This window comes from Triturus cristatus, chromosome 5_1 (assembly GCF_964204655.1).
Source record: "Triturus cristatus chromosome 5_1, aTriCri1.1, whole genome shotgun sequence".
Taxonomy (NCBI): domain Eukaryota; kingdom Metazoa; phylum Chordata; class Amphibia; order Caudata; family Salamandridae; genus Triturus; species Triturus cristatus.
In genome coordinates this window covers 494,869,396-494,887,159 of record NC_140587.1, presented here as the reverse complement: position 1 = coordinate 494,887,159, position 17,764 = coordinate 494,869,396, and the positions used below count along the sequence as shown (strand labels likewise).

Below are 17,764 nucleotides of genomic sequence, written 5' to 3'. Positions count from 1 at the left end.
CCCAAATGGTGGAGGAGTAGAAAAATAAACTTCTTCACCGTTTGGGATGTGAGGAAAATGGATCAGTTAACAAGCTTTGTACAGTTAAAGCATAAAGTTGCATCCAATTGATACATCCCACAGGCAGGGCTTGTTCTAGGATTTTTGGGACCCCGGGCGAAGGGGATTGTGCAAGGCCCCTCTAATGTACATAAGTGACACCTTCAGGGCTCCGGAAGCTGCTTTGTGCAGACTCCTCCTGGGCCGCAGCTCCTCCCCTCAGCCTCCTACAAGCACCTGTTTTACAGCTCCTAGCGGGCTGAAGGTGTGAGAATTGCTTGGGGGCTGAGAGTTACAACTGTGGGGGCGCTTAAGTGCTGGACAATGAGCCTCCCACAGTGTCTCTGAATGGGCAGCCAGGCAGGAGGCCTAATTGCAGGACACACCTGCAAAATGTGTTTCTTTGCAACTGGGACAATAGGAAGTGTCCCTCTCCCATAGGCCTTCCTACACCATCCCTGAGAGGCCCAGGGAGGGGGGCCCTCCTCCCATGGGCCCAATTGCTACGACACCTTTATTTCGATTGGATCGGCAGGGTTACATGGGGTTCAGTGGTGTGTTACACTTGTGCGGGGCCCCATGCTGGTAGGCGGAGTGCGAGGCCCTGGGCAGCTGCCCACACTGCCCATTCCTTGCGCCGGCCCTGCCCACAGGTTACCATCGAGCATGACCAATCAAAACTCAGTGTTCCTTCTGCATTCGGGATCGGCCTCCTCACGGATAATACAATGCCATATTCTTCCATCATAGCGGTCCTCATGCTATTTCACAAAGAAGTATTTCCCTCCTCTTCTCCCTAACTGCAGGTACCTGATTGTCCACAGGAGTTAATTGCTATGCTAGGACCTTCAAAATGTAAGCTAACAAAACATAACATTTCTAAATGACACAATGACTCTTGTGACTGAAAACGAAATAAGGGTTATGCACAAAAAGCAGAGTTACAGCATTTATTAAAAAATGGAATTAGGCCCGTAGGCCCACTCATGTCAACTTTAAAATGCACATCCTAAAGGCAGCAAATCAAGATCATGTGAATCATTCCGTTCTCTAAACCTAAATGTAAAATCATTTGTGCACACCTATATACAATGGTGAAACGTGTTAAAGGTTAATATATTATTAAGTACACATTTATGTGAAGGTGACTTTGCGTCACCACTGGCAGTGAGACTATTGTCCCAAAGGAACAGAGAACCCCCTGATAGGAACATGACTGGAAAACACTCACTGCCAGCTCAGTCATTTTCCTCTCATGCTCTCTCCCAGGCATCCGGCTGTGATCACACACGCTGGTAAGGTCCATTACCACAGCAGCAATAGTACAGTGAAGCAGCAGGAATTAGGGCAAAAGGAGGGGGGCACTTGATGGGCAACAAGACTATTCCGAGAACATGAATCATGCACCACCACTACCCTGGAGCCTGATTCTACTGTGTCATGCACAATCCCACAGCAGCGGAGGAAGAGCTGGCCCTAATATGACATCTTGGGAATGCTGGGATTATGAATGCTAAATGAGAGAGGCAGGGTCAGGTGCCATTCATTTAGTATTCCATATATCAGCAGAAAGGATGGCATGCAAACATACTGCGGTAATGGGCAAGGAAGTCTTGCTCTGCGAGCAGGGTCCCAGGAACTGAAGGAGGTTGAAGGCCTACCATTGAGCATCAGTTTCTGTGCTGCTTCTAAGATGTCTAACAATGTCTTTCTGCACATTTGCTAGTGCACCATGTTGTGACTGGCATGGTGCATGCTTGTTTTCCAAACAACAAAGTAACATAGCTGGGCCTTTTTCAGCACTGTAGTTGTATGCACATTTTCACAGTAACACCTTGCTGCACCTGCCCACTTCATAGTGTTTGGATGCGCAAAAGCTCAGTAGTTAGTATCACTATGTGTGTGTTGAAGAGGTTTCCATAACGAAAAAGAATAGCCCCTCAGTGAGAAATGTGATGGGATTATAGATGCTTTCACTATAAGTCATGTCTTATGAGCACCTCTTCTCTGTAAGGTAAATTAGAGGGGGAACAGTCGGAACACAGCGGTCTTAACCACAAGTCTTCAGACTCCGCCAGCAAAACCACACTTGCCTTAAGCACACATATGTTTGGTTAAGACAATACGCATGCTGGCTGCTGGGGACGGAAGCTGCAAGACCTCGCAGGAAGAGATCCATGGGGAGGTACCTGGGGCTGGGCTATAGTTTTCTGGGCTGGGGCAGTTTTCTGGGCTTGGGGACTCAGGGTTAGTTTCTGGGCTGGGGGATATGGGGTAGTTTTGTGGGCTGGGGGTTGGTGGTTGTTTTGTGGGCTGGGGGTCGGGGGTAGTTTACTGGGCTGTGGGGTGGGTCAGGTTAGTTTTCTGGGCTGGGGGGTCGGGTCGTTTTCTGGGCTGGAGGGGGTCGCGGGTAGTTTTGTGGGTTGGGGTGAATCGGGGGTAATTTTCTGGGCTGGGGTGAGTCGGGGGTAGTTTTCTGGGCTGAGGGTGGGTTGGGGTAGTTTTCTGGGCTCGGGGTGGGTCAGGGTTAGTTTTCTGGGCTGGGGGTCTGGGTAGTTTTTTGGGCTGGGAGTGGGTGAAGGGTAGTTTTGTGGGCTTGAGGGTGGTTTGTGGGTAGTTGTCTCGGTTGGGGAGTCGGGGTAGTTTTTAGGGCTGGGGGAGTCAGGATAGTTTTCAGGGCTGTGGGACTGCGGGGATAGTTTTCAAGGCTGGAGGGGTTGGATTTAGTTTTCAGGGCTGGGAGGTTCGAGGCTAGTTTCCAGGGCTGGGGGGGTTGGAGGTAGTTTTGAGGGCTGGAGGTAGTTTTGAGGGCTGGAGGGTTCGGGCTAGTTTTCAGGGCTGGGAGGTCAGAGTAGTTTTTAGTACTGTGGGAGTGTTGGGGTAGTTTTTTTTTATTTAGGGGCTAGGATATTAGGCCTCAGGGGGAGGGGAATGGGTACTCGGCTAGTATATAGGACTTAGGGGAGGGCAGGGTAGTTTTTAGGGCTGGGTCAGAGCTGGACTGCATCAGGTTAAGGAACTGGGTATTAGGCCTCAGGGCTGGGGAGGGGAATGGGTAGTCAGGGTAGTTTTTAGGGCTTAGGGGAGGGCACAGTAGTTTTTAGGGCTGGTGGTTTGGTAGTGTTTTAGGTCGAGCCTGAGTCAGCACTCATGCGCTGCTCTGCAAGACTTTTTGTAGTAGACTATGCACTATGCACTGCCCACTCTCCGCCTATATTTTTCATTGGTTTGTGTCTTTGTCCTTCGTAATTGCTATCTTCGGATTCAGTAATTGGCTTGTTAGTCCCTCCTTAATTCGGCCTTGTCTTCATTTGTAACCTCCCATGGCTACTGGCCCCTTTACTTTGATTGTTACACAGTACGTCTTTTTAAGTCTGTAAGCATTACTTTCTTTAATGAACTTTTACTACTGCAGGCACAACATGCTTTCCTGCAACATTCAGCACACAATGCACACTTTCATTGTACAAGCAGCCCGTCACTTGTTTGATGATGGGATCACTGTATCTAGTCCAGGTTAGGGTTTGCCTGTTGCACTCACAGGCCACTTTTGTTGTGAACTGTCCTCCCCCACTTCGGTTCACGGGAGCATAAAGGGTTATGGGGTGTCTTAATTTAGTGCATTGCCCACTGCCGTTTCCTCCATATGGTCCTGTGTTGCTGGCCGTAGTCCGCACTCTTTGCTCTCCGGCACCGCTTGTAGTGAGCCACCCGGCAACTACGATAAATAGTGTTGTGCATGCATCCTAACGGCAGGGCGCGGCCCGAGGGCTTAAATAAAAGTGTGGTAGATGATTGTGGCTATTGTACGCCTTCACCCCAGTAAGCGTGTCTTTGTGTAATCTGGCTCAGGGGAGGATTGTGTGTATGTGCCCTCATCGCATTCCGAATTGGCGATGAGGTGGGCAACACCTGATGTGTTCTGTCAATTTCGGAAAGTGCTCCTTGTCCTCCGATCCAATTCCCTTGAGGCATCCACGGCAGAGCAGCTTCAGAGCGCCCCTTGCTGAGCACACCACAGCATTTCCAAGGGCACGGCTTGGCCCTATCTTGTGGCCTTCTAGTGAATGGTGTTGCCCGCTCCAGTACTGCTCAGAAGCTGACCCAGCAGGTCCTTATCGACATACAGAGATGACTCCCAGCCCATGCAACGGCATGCCCTGAGATACGAGCCCAGCAGCTTAGGGGCCTGAAAGTGCGGCATTCGGCAGCCTGCTGGCCATGTAGCAGGCACAATCATCTGCTGGAGGCTGAGTGAAAGCCCGAGTTAACCGCTGGTGGGTGGACGTTGCCCGGAGGTCAGAACAGTGAGTCACCTAGGCTGAGGCAATGGGGAAAATTGTCCAGATGTCACATACAAAGGAATAAGAAAAGAAACAGAACAAGGAGGACAGGAAGACCCATAAAGAGGGAATCAAAAGCTAGCACAAACAGTAAAAGTAGTACAATACAAGCAGTACCTCGAGACGTTACAACTCCAGCGGCTGCACTGCCGGTGCAACAGCGAGGGACGGCGGCCCCAGTGACAGCATTACGGCTATTTAGCCAGTTGCCTGATCCAGCGACTTGGGAACATGTCTGTCCAGGCCACCCTCTCCATCATGCAGAACATCAAACACCTACAACATAGACCACACTAATAATCCAGTTCCTCCTAGCCAAGTAGAACCAGCAGAACCAGCGGAGGAGCATGTTATATGTCCGCAGTGTGTTACTATTCACCTGAGCTACAATCTATGCTGTGCCAAGATATACCACTCTTTGAATTAGGGAACCATACCTGTTAAGCTGCAGGCAGTACTTTGATTTGCTTGCAATCAGGATATTTTATATATATATATATATATATATATATATATATATATATATATATATATATATATATATATATATATATATATATATATATATATATATATATATATATATATATCCATCCATCCATCTATCTTGATAGAGAGATTGTAGTTAGAACAAAAATAATGTGACAAGACAATTGGTCATTGAATGTACTTTTAAATCTACAAGAAATGGCTATTCTCTTCAGGAAGATGTTATTAAATTGACTACATGAATAGAACTGCAAAAAGGCAATTCAATCATTCTGAGCACGGTCGCTTCTGTTTCTTTTGTACAGAAACTATGTCTATTCCAAGGATGTTGTGTTGACAGTACTTTCAGTCTAGCCATTTTGTGGGGTAGACAGGTAGCATTCACAAATAAACATTTTCAATGCAATAGGTTTCACATTACTGAAAGTTTGAGCAATTGCTGTTACTAATGATAATATTTGTTATTTTTTTTGTTAAAAAGTATCCCAGCAGTAGCATAAGTAATAAAATAAAATCCACGAAGCAAGAAAAGGGTGCAGTGCCACTAGCTGTTACTAAGTGCCCTGTGGCATTTTAAATGGACCTCTATTAACCACATAAGGTACTGCACCATTAATTATGACACTGTTGGGATAATTTTTAACAACGACAACAAAAAAATAACAAACATTATCATTTGCAACGGAAATAGCTCAAACCTTCAGTAATGCGAGACCTGTTGCATTGCACATGCTTGTTAAAATAGGGGTTTACCTAAGGGCAGTGGAAGGGGTTTTGGTAGTTGTAGGCACAGCGCAAGGGGTCAAGGTAGTATTTAAGGGTTAGGTAAAGCGTGGGGGTTGGGAGGGGGTATGGAAATTTGGACCTCAGGGTGGGGAGAGGTGGGGGAGTTTGTAGCTTAGGGTGGGGGCAGTGGGGGTCGGGACCTTTGCCACGCATACCCCTTTACCATTCATGCCTTTTCCGCAAAATTACGTTTTAAAGGCATGCATGGTAAAGGAATGCATGGTTAATAGGCACTCTTGGTTTAGGCTGCGTGGTAGAGGCATGCACAGTTTATCGTATAACCTAATTATAGACTAATAGAACTAATGCCATGATCTTGAACTCTGACCATGTTGACACATGTAGATAGCTTCTGTATTGCCTGAGTCCTAAGCATCAGCAGTAAGTTGCCAAAGTTTACCACATTCCCAAAAGACTGATACAAGCAAACTATGCTTGTACCCGTGAAATGTGTAAAAAAAAGAAATACAAAAAATGTGTTAATTGAATCCCGGAATACGTCACTAAGCCCACACCGAGAGCAAGATTGTGGTTCCGCCATCATGGACAACAGCTCACTGATGTAATTACATGGTGGGATCTGGTCCAGGAGTTTTTGAGGTGATTTAGACTTTAAGATTGACATTTCCAATTTAAGCAGTGAACCAATGCATTCCTGCTTCAAGCTACTTACTGCAGCAAACCCATCTGTAAGGGACTCATTTGATCTTTGGCAGAAGGCATACAAAGCACAGTTGTTTGCTTCTGTTGAGCTGCTTGACAAGAATGTGGGATGAGAAATAAAGTGTCCTGCTTTTTACATAAATAAGGATTTTTGTTCTATTTTTGTGAATCTGATTTTCTAATTCATCTATCAATCAATGGTGTTAAGAGAAACGGGAAAGACACGGTTCCTCTTGTGACAAGTCTCCTTTACGTCTCTGTTTACGGTGTTGCTGTTATTCAGTGCACTCTGTTACCCGTCACTCAAATAAAGACAGACTGTAGCCAATAAACTACAGTCTAAAACAATAGGTTTAACCAGTAACTGTCTAGTCACAGAATATAGGAAGACAGCACATCAACCACCCAACAAGGATAATATCTGCCACATTTATTTCACTGTGAACACTGACTCTTAAGCAGTTCATGCTGGAGTAGATTTCTTTAGTGAAATAAAGCTTGAAGGACCAGATGTATGAAAGGGTTTTACCAATTCTGTGTCCATGGGAAAATGTGTTTGTACACTTGGCCCAAAGTGGGATGGCAGACTCTGTGCTGCTCAGCCGTGTGTAGAATTTAACGAGGCAAATCAAATACAAAATATTTAACTGCAGCTTTTCCAGTTTCTTCCTAATACTTGCTGGGTCAGTAATAAAGTACCAACTGGCCTAAACTAGTGAAGAACCTCCAAACTAAGATCATAGTGAGGCTCAAACACCTAATAACACAATCAAACCCTATATAACCTTGCATCATTTGTATCAAAGCAAATCAGATTCCCCAGATATTAAATTCTTTATCCACAACATAAAGAATTAACATCAAAATATGTATGGCGATTGAGAATAAATCACTGACAAGCAATTCTTTATTTTAGAAGAAGCCCCTACCCTACATTGTGACGTAAAAAATCACATGTGGATGCAAAAAACAGACAGTGTCCTTAATAGAGTTTGAAACCAAGTCCTTTTCACCACCTTGCAGAGTGCTGCAGGGGTCCTCATCGAGACCAACACTGTTTATTGTCTACGTTACGCCCCTCGCCGCTCTGATTAGATCATTTGGCTTCTCTCTTGTATCATCAGCCAATGATACCCAGATTGTGGTTTCCTTCTTTGACTCCTCTGACAGCACTGCTCATAGATTTCATGACTGTATGCTTGCCATAGACAATTGAATGGCCAAACATTGTCTTAAACTAAAATAGAGCAAGACGGAGGTCGTCCTTTTTGGCAAAGATACCTCTTTCTGGACATCCTCCTGCTGGTCACAGAATCTAGGACCGTTACCGTCACCAGCAAAGAAGGTTAAGATCCTTGGGTTTCTCATGGACAACAAACTTGTCTTAGAGGACCAGGTCAGCGCTACTATCTCTGCTACCTTCTATACACTAAAGTTACTGACAAAGATTCTCCCTTACATCACTCCATCTCTGCAGAAAATAGAAGTGACAGCAGTGGTGCTGTCAAAGCTGGATTACTGCATCGGGCTCTATCTTAACATGCAAGCGCAGTTTGTCAACAATCTGCTGTCCTTTCAGAATGTGGCCTCTTGGCTTCTGTTGGGAATCCCCAAATTTCTCTGCCACACCAGCTCTACCGAAGCTTCATTAGTTCCCAATCAAACAAAAAGTCAATTTCAAAGCCCTGTGAATCACATTGAGGGCTCTGCATAACCATGGCCCAAATTGTCTTGAATGCAGATTTTATTGGTATCGTCTGGAGAGGCTCCTCCGTTCAAGTGTGGCCAAATGCATTGTGATTCCAAACTTCAAGTGCGCCTCCTGGGGCAGTAGGAACTGTGTGATAGGGGCTTCAAAATTGTGGAACACTCTTCCTCTGCATATTAAATCTCTGCCCAACCACCTGTCCTTTCGCAAAGCACTGAAACATGGCTTTTTAGTTATTAATTCAGCTTCATACTCTCTGAAATCCAGCAGCGCCTAGATGTCTCCGGGCATTTGTTCATGCTATATAAAATTATTTAACATAACAAAAAGGTGTCTAAAAATATTTCTGTTTTCAGAACACTGGAAGATTGGTTTGGCGCCCTGAAGAAGGTGTTTTTTTAAATATGAAGATTCCGCCGAATCATGTGTCCATGTTGTTTTTAAATGTGATGGTTCTTGTTTAAGTAACCCAATATAGGAATGGACTTAGAAAAGAGCTCTTCCATTGCTAGGATTACTTTGTCAAACAGAAACGTGAGTTTTTGGATATCTTCTTGATGCCAGGAGTCATTTTAGTATCCTAGTCCTGTGTATTTCAGCATCCATGTATCCATGCTGAAACACAAAGTGCTACCAAAGCTTAGAGACTCCTCAAGAGAGGCTGATCTACCAGCTTGAACCTAGAAAATACATTTTATGTTATAGGAAATATTTGAGCTTTGAAATTGGAACAGTATATATTGATTACAAACAAACAGTTTTATTTTTCTCTGATGGAACAAGAGTTACGCATGAAGTTCGGGCTTATACCGTATTGGTTGTTATGATAAGTATATGAAAATTGTTTATAGCTTTATTAAATATCCACATTATAATTTGAAGAACTTAGCCATTGGCAGAATAAAATTTGCATTGAGAGATTTCTAGTCATCATTTCATTTTTATCAGTAAATAAATGTCCAACAATAATATTCGACATTATATTGAAGAAGGTGCAGAGAATGGAACCCCTTTAGATGATTAGCTAGTTGCCTTGTGGTTCTACTCTACATGACTATGCGGCATATGGAACATCCACAGATTTTGATTGGCTGATGAATGGTAACATCATGTGTCTTCATTAGATTTCTTCTTGAATAATGGCCTACTTAAAAATGTTTAATACATTTGCTTCTATTTACAATGTATTCATGGTCCTAGTGATTTACAGTAGAATAAATTCTGAGCAATTTCTCATGGTCAATGCCATTGCAAATCTATTGATTTCAAGGACTGACCTGTCCGTGAATTGATGGGCTGGATTTTACCACAGGAAACTGATCAAATGCTACTCCAAATGCCATTTGTTTGTATAGCTCAACTCAGGGGTGATCCTGTTATCATCCTCAGAATAATTAAACTCTGAATTTGGCCTGATTGATTCAAAACTATACCCTACAGGTGGTATTTAATGCTAATGTAACATACCTTCTTTGTACTCATTCTGTTGATCACATAAAATCCATCGCTGTCAAAAGAATACTCTACATTTTCAAACCGGAACCAAGCTGTTTGACAAACTTGACAAATTGAATTGTATTTGTTTTACTTTAGTTCTGATCATCACCATGCCTATATGTATTGGTGTGTTAGAATTTAAAGGCAGCTTAGAATGTGGCATACGATGGCCCTGAGTGTAATGATCACTCTTATCAGCACAACAGTACGTATATATCTACCAATCAAATAAAACAGCAGATAGAAGCATGACAAGTCATATTTTTCAACTTGTTTGACACATTTTCTCTATTAAAAAATATACAGTGGGCGAAGAGGTAATAGAATCGAGTCCGTTAGAATTCTGTTCTATCACATCATTAATTCCCATTCATGCCAAGTTCTTGAAGGATCTTCTTACACAGCTTGATGGCGGCTTTCATACATAAACGTCTGAAACCCATATGCACTACAGTCGAGCAAAGGTCCAATTAAAGACAGATGCATTCACGGTATAGATTATTAAAAGAGGGCAGGCATTAATGCTACAATAGTATCGCCATGTTTTTTCTCAAAATGGTATTTTATTTTGATCCTTTACCTTGCTTTTTTGGATTTAATATCTCATCATTTCTTGCAATTCACCCACTTTTCACTTGTTTGGTGTTTATCTATTGACTAAGTGTGAGAGAAATGGATTATTAGATGGAAGGATATTAGTTCCCCCACAAGTAATAATGCCACTGTTCTTGTTAGGTCCAGTAAAGGTTTCGCTAATTTTAACAGGAGCTCAGCCCATGGTAGATATGGCACAGAGCAGACTTAAGAAAACGTGAAAAGCATTTAGAAGTACTAAAACAGATACAATATCAAAAATACAACACATTAAACATCCCACTCCAATTTATAAAAATATAGAATATTTTAATCAGCAAAATGACGCCAAAATGTCAAAAATCCCAAAAGTGGTACCAGAGACTTGAATAAAAAAATTGCCCCAAAAAACATTAAGCGTCAACCGCTGTTATTTCGTTGTGCTTGACTGGTGCCTTGGCGTGAGTTAAGGAAGACTGCGATGGAGCAAGGGTCAGAGAGTAGCTCTGTCCCGGTTGGAAGATTTAACTTTTGACTTAGTCTCTATAATGGAAGTGAAAAATCCTCAGTGGGCAAGACAGCAGGCTGTGGTCAAGATGGGTTCCATGAGGGCAGATTACAGTTGTATGAAGTCCTGGTGAAGCCATTGACTTTTGGTGAGAAAGCTCAGGGGAGGAGAAATTAAACATTTGTGCACTAAGAAGGTCCCTGCCGGCCAGACCGATACTTTTGGTGCCTTCACTTGAAGATCGATTTCTACCTTTGGACTTTTTGGGAGCTTGGATTCCTGCAGTCGGGCAACTCTGAAAGCTGTAGCCAAACAGGGCTCCACAAGGCTGAATACCTTCTCCACGACATCCTGCTTAAATGGATTTGCTGCTATGGAAAAGCTCTGAGTAGGAGCAACCTGAATCTTTGTCCCGGCGGCAATGTACTTTCGTCAAATTGACGTAACAGGTTTGTCCTGGCCTTCTTTTGGTTCTTCTGGCAAAAAGACTTGTGAAAGTTTGTAAATCCCAGATTTCAGGGTAAGGCAGTAGGAATACACTCTGACACCAGATAATAAACAGCATTTGAGGGTTAGGACTCACACCAACAGAAACCACCAGAAGGGTCCAGGGCAGGTTGAGTAGCCATTGGTCAGGTGGGCTAGCTGGTGGGCTTTGGGCAACTTGTGTGTCCCCGTAGCTTAACAGCAGGTCAACCAACTGTCCCGAGGAGCCCACTTCTTATTTCTGGGTTCCAAATGGGAGCAGGTCCAGCCCTTAGGATTCCCCTCATAGGTCTCTTTAGCAGGTGCAGTCCTCCTCTCTTGTACAGGTTCAGTAGGGTTCTGTAGAAGGTGCACAGAGGTGCCACATTTATGCCTGGCATTACCCTTTAGGTGAGGGTGACTCCTTGCCCCTTACCAATAGGGAACAAGTTCCCAGGGGTAATACTACCCACTTTTGCAGCAATTCCTGTGTGCTGGTCTACAAACAATCCCACACTGTCCCTCTTTATCTGAAACAAAGATGGCAGAGCCTGTCTTCCCCTGTGCAGTTGCCCTCTGGTCACCCTAAAGGTGTAGCCAGGGAAATGAGCATACCCTCCTGGTGGTCACTCAAAATCAGTTCTTGGGTCAGCTCATCTCCCACTGAGGTAGGTGCCTGGCTGGCTAGAAGGACAATATGGTGGGGGGGGGGGGGCAGTTGTGAACCACATATGTGTGTGACAAGGATGCCCCCTTTGAATATAATTAAGATCCTGGCACTGCCCAGATTGTCATCCTATCAGAGGAACTGGACACCTTCTCACACCCAAGCTATTTGTCTCAACTCCGGGATCCACTTCACACCTAATCAAGGAGCTGTTCGGCTGCTTTATGACAGCTAGAAGCTTCGGGATATAGGCTTTTAGAGGCGTTATGTAACTTTTTTAAAGTGCCCTTTGTATATTTTACACATTCCAAAACGTAGCTTTTTATATGGTTCCTAGGTGGAGACAACATTATTTAGTTTTAACATTAGCTCCCAATTTGTCCAATGGAACAGCTAGCCCTTGTACAGTGAAAATAGCTTTTTAGGCCTTTTCATGGTAAGGGCATGTTTTACTGAAAACTTTTTCATGTCCTAATCTTAAATACCATGCACTTTGCCATATGGGCACTGGAGAAAAAGTTGGGTGACTTGTTAATATTTAAAATCAGAGTTTAAGGCTGCCAAAGGGGGTTATTCTCACAGGTCAAATTTGCGGTTTAAAGCTGCATAGCCAAATTATTAGAGGTGGAATGCAGTCTTGTTTTGCATTGTCATCTTAGTGGCGGTACGATATATGCTGCAGTCTGGTATTGACATTTACCTTTCAAATCCTGGGTACACTTTGTACCATATACTAGTGACTTATAGGTAAGTTAAATATGCCAATTAGGTGTACATCAATCTGACATGTTGTTTTTAGGGGACAGGGCACATACACTGGTCACTTGATAGCAGTCCCCCAGAAAAAAATCAATGACAAAATTTAGCAAAGAATAGGGGTGACCACATAAAAAAGGTGTTTTCCTACACTAAGCATCTTTAGAAACAGCACACAAATTGCTGGTGCTTTTTTTGATTTTTCAGTTGTTAATCAAACACCCTCACTTCAGTGTTTGGCTGTTTTTCTATTTGGATTTAATAAAATGCAATTTAAGAGAAATAGGATTTCCAGAGTGGATTTCCTCTCAAGTATACACACAGGCATTTTTAATTCGGTCTCCCAGGTAGTCATAGACAGGGTACAGAGAGTTTACAACCAAAAGTCCAGAATGTATGTGAACCTCTGAAAAAATGGCCATATAAAACCTTATTTGCAAGTCTTTCACTGTCTTCTAGTGGAGTCTGCAATATGCACAAGACATACTGGGGCAAAGGACTGGAACACAAAGAGAAACTGGCACTCTGCTTGGTCCTAGACAAGAGTCAAGGGGCAGTCAGCTCAAATATGATACCTCAGATTTGTCCAAATGCCAATAACAGAAGCAGGTCCTTGGGTGCTCAAAGGCCCACATTTTGAAAAGAGCTAGCATGAGAGCAGGACCTGTATTTTAAAGAGAGCCCAACCGAAGTGTACTGACTAACCTTGTAGGGGCAGGAAGCGACGAATAGGATTGCGGTATAGAAATACTGGGCTTGGGAGAGATTCACACGTACTATCTGGTTGTATTCGTAACAATCTGCAACAATGTTTCCAGAAGTTCAACAGTAAACCCTATTTGTCTGTAGCAACTGTACTACAGTATTTACAAATGTCTCACTGCATTTTTCCCTCTTTGAGATTTCATCAATGTCTATTAAAAATATACTTTAGTGTTACAATATTGTAAAACTAAAAAATATTTACGCTTTCACCTAGATAAAAAATTACTTTAAAAACAGAAACGATTCTTTCCAAGTGTATGGTGATTTTGCAGTTTTTTTTGCGACGTGTATCTCTTCTACTTTCGGTTCAGTGGTCAGCTGTAGGCAGTCCACAAATGATAGACGACATAGTCACTGCAGTGGTGAGTATGGACAGTAAAAACTATTGAGGGCCAAAGATAGAAGAGCCACACTGGTCAGCAAGCCAGGCATATGGGCCTTCCCCCAAACTTATGTGCGCATAAGCAATGAAATGTACAGAGATTGTGGACTTTCATGCGCACATCCAACCCCAACCCCCTGAGGCCATACAGGCACAGTATTCCGCCTCATTCTGATGTCACATGTTGGAATGAGAGATAATGTGGTAATGTGTGGATTTCCATCGTTTTATGGTTTGCATGCAGCTCAGAATGTCAGTTTTTGCCTACCATATTTATGTGGAAAATATTATACGGGTAAAAAGTCCGCAGGTGTGATAATTAGTGCAAATTGTGGAATCTGGATTTGATAGGCATCTGTAATGAACCCCTATTTGAAGACGTTCAAAAGGAGCGTGTAAAACCAATGGGAAGGTTTCTGGGGGGCTTCAAAATGATGCTTTATTCAGTGTTCATCTCCTTCCTTGTAGGAACATTTAGTTTAATCCCGGGAACACCCCCTCCTTCATTCCCACCCTTCCCCCCTTTTTCCCTGCCTTCCCCTTTTTGCTGGAGAAAGCCTACCGCACAGACGGCGTGAGTATCCGCGGATGCTGAATTTATAATTCAGGACTTGCGGGCATACCCCCGGGGGCACATTTTGTGATTTGGGTACCAGATGTCTCCGTAGAAATATTAAGAGTGGTGGAATGAAATGTGCCTTCTATACAACATACTAAACTCTTTAACCCCCATAAGCCTGTTCAAAGTTCTACTTTAGTTAAAAAGTACAAAACTCAGAATGCAGCGTCTGTTAATAAGTAAATATGTTTAATGCATGCAATGCCAAATAACGCCTCCATGTGCAAATCTTTGCTCCTTATTAAATGAAAACAATTGTCTCTAATAGGTGTTTTGCTTACATTTCTGTTCATTACCTCAGAGAAGGAGAGGCAATCTCAGCTCTTTGAACATTCGCTCCCCGCAGCAAATGGCAGGACTGGCCGCGGTGCGACTGCGGCGCCTTCTGCCGACGCTCTGCAGCGCCGACTCGGCTACTCATTAGTTCATATTCTCAGGCCTATAATGGTTGTTTGATGTGACATTACGGCAGGCTCGGAAATTACCCATCAGCGAGCCCATTTGCATGCATTTGTAGCTACAGAGCGGCAATGAGGAAAATATATCCCTGAGTGTGCAGTTATATTGCCATTATAATCTTGCAAAGACCCAAATTAATGTCATTTTTCTGACTGCGGCTCATTATTGCTTTTTGTTTTATTTCCACAGTGGCTATGACATTGATTATGAATACTACCGGGATGATTTCTATAGCCGGTATGTGCAGGTTTATTTCATTTCTGCATGTCCTAACAATTTCTGTATTTTGTTAGTTGGGGAATGCGTAATGTGATTTTTACAAATCTTGTTTTGCTTCTGTTTTGCATAATGTCGATCAGTTCGGTTTTATATAGCAGAAGCCCATTCATTAGATGGTAAAAAATAAATGTTCTTTCTGGTGGCACAGAAAAAAAAAAAAATCATGCTGATTCAAGATTTTAAATATTTATTTCTTAGACGCAAATACTTAGACTTAACTTGTAATAAAAGCCTTCCCCAGAAAGAAGAACAGTTCCAGGCCAAGGCAGTACTTAAAGGCAGCAAAGTGGTGTCTCAAGATAGTACCCACAGGTTTCTAACATAGTCCATTACCAAACGAGGAATACAGCAATATATCACATAACGTACAGTACCAAAAGTCCAAGCCCTGAAGTTGTTCTTTGCCTTGGTTCTGAAAATGAATGTACTTTTTCATCCATGGTGGTGCTCAGTAAATAATATTTTAAGATAACTTTTACATTCCCGTTATAAAGACATTGATTCACCAAAATGGCAAATGTGTTACCCAAGTGACATTACGCACTTTTACCGTCATGATCAGAGAGGAGGGACCCGTGTCCCAACTTTAGCAACTCAGCAGCCTCCCATTTATTGCTGAGGGGCAGAATAAGAGCACGGAGTAGAAACTGCACTACTGCCCTGCTTATTTTGTGTTACTGCCACCGTCTACCAAAGGTGAATCGAGGAGTACCACTGTGCCCCTGAGCATCCTGACTTGACATCAGAGGTCCTCTACCTTGATGGCTAAACTGTGATGCTTTAACAGATCACCAGGATCCTTGCCCAGAGGTGTATGTCTGCCAGATGACCCTGTAGAAGCAAGTAGCACAGCAGGCTCTCGACACAACACTGAAGTGGTCTTTTGGCTACTCAGCAACACTCAAAAAAGGTATTATGGGAAAGGATATCATGGCTTGAGGGTCTTGCACCACTGCTGGAAGGCGGCAGTCGTCAAGGCACTTTTAAAAAAACCTTCCCTTGACCCTGCCGACCTAGCAAATTATAGACCAATTTCCCTTCTCCCGGGAACTAGCAAGATCGCGGAAAAGCTCGTGAACAGAAAACTTTCACAATTTCTGGAGAACAACAACCGTCTAAAAAGCTCGCAGACGGGATTCCGCCCCGGGCAGGGCACCGACATCGCCCTCCTCATGGCGGTGGAAGAGGCCAGAGCACTCTTAGACGAAGGAGGATCAGTGGCAGTGATCCTCCTCGACCTGAGTGCGGCCTTCGACACTGTCAATCACCAGCTTCTTATCCAACGACTCAGGAGTGTCGGTGTTGAAGGAACTGCCCTGTCCTGGCTATCGTCCTTTCTGAGTCAACGGTCCTTTCAAATCTGGGAGAATAACACCCGCTCCTCCGACACCCCCCTCCAATGTGGCGTGCCTCAGGGCTCCTCCCTTAGCCCCACATTATTTAACATCTACATGTCCCCACTGGAGGAGGTTGTTACTCCGTTCGGGGTGAGCATCGTTAGTTATGCTGACGACACACAGTTAGTGGTGTCCCTTTCACATCCCAGACAACAACCTGCGGACCTGTACAACTGTCTGACACAGATACAAGGATGGATGAACAGATCGTCTCTGAAACTTAACGGTTCAAAGACTGACATTCTCCTCCTTGGTCAGAAGGGACCCTCTCCACTTCAAAACATCTGGCCTCCCAGTTTAGGCCCGCTTCCAGACCCCAAACCAGAGGTAAAAAGCCTGGGTGTTTGGCTTGATAAGGACCTCTCATTTGTAACACAAGCAAAAAAGGTAGCCGGGACGTGCTTTGGGCTGCTCAGGTCAATTCGAAAGATCTTGCCCCTGCTCCCCCACAAATCCCAGAAACTGTTGATTCAAGGCCTGATTCTCTCCAGGCTCGACTTTAGTAATTCCATCTACTTAGGGGCCCCAGAGGCAACCATGAACAAACTACAAAGGGTCCAAAATGCAGCTGCCCGGATCCTCACTAACACCCCTGCCAGAGCTTCGGTCAAACCAGCTCTGAAGCGTCTCCACTGGCTCCCGGTGAGAGAACGTGTGATGTTCAAGGCCCTCTGCCTGGCACATAGACTGCTTCAAAACAATGGCCCCCCAAGCCTGGAAAAATTTATCAAACCCTACAAAGCCCCTAGATCCCTCCGCTCCGACCAGGAACATCTTATCGTCACTCCCAGAGTGAAGAAGGCACGAACAGGAGGAAGACGCTTCTCGGTTCACACCGCACGCCTCTGGAACGCCCTACCTCACCTTCTGAGAACTGAACCTAATTACCTACGGTTCAGGAAGCAATTGAAAACCCACCTTTTCCCCTAACCGACTTCCCTCCCTGCCCCCGCTGACTCCCCAGTTGTACTGATCCTAGCGCTGGGATACTTACGGGTGACTACGCGCTCTATAAAAATAATAATAATAATAATATCGTTTGTTTGTATCAATGTGCAACAGTATGAACTACAGAATATCGATACCCGCTATGCTGTCAAGGTCCAGACAAGCTTGTAGCCCCTGGACAGGATCTCAACTGTCCCATGTGACTCCTCTTGTAGAGGGGGATTAATACGCCAGGTTCAGTGAGTGGTCTGGCAGCATTGCAGCCCACACCGTGCCTGCCATGGTAATCATTGTGCCCCAGTACGAACTAGGTTACCGACTCTAAAATGTAGGGTGGAGCTTGGAAGTTGAAAAAGAGAATGAATGGCAGAGGTGAGTCATGCCCATCTTAACAAAAGATGTATTTTCTCATATAAAATGT

At 44.0% G+C, this 17,764-nt stretch overlaps 1 protein-coding gene across 7 annotated transcripts in view; it reads left to right on the top strand.

The window, feature by feature from the left end:
- RALYL (RALY RNA binding protein like) overlaps positions 1-17,764 on the top strand; it is a 1,712,955-nt gene that overhangs the window by 1,479,578 nt on the left and 215,613 nt on the right. For all 7 annotated transcript variants that reach the window (XM_085605346.1, XM_085605349.1, XM_085605348.1 and 4 more), the window contains one exon: positions 14,909-14,956. In XM_085605346.1, coding sequence (XP_085461472.1) covers positions 14,909-14,956 — 48 coding nt within the window. The remainder of the gene's footprint in view (positions 1-14,908; positions 14,957-17,764) is intronic.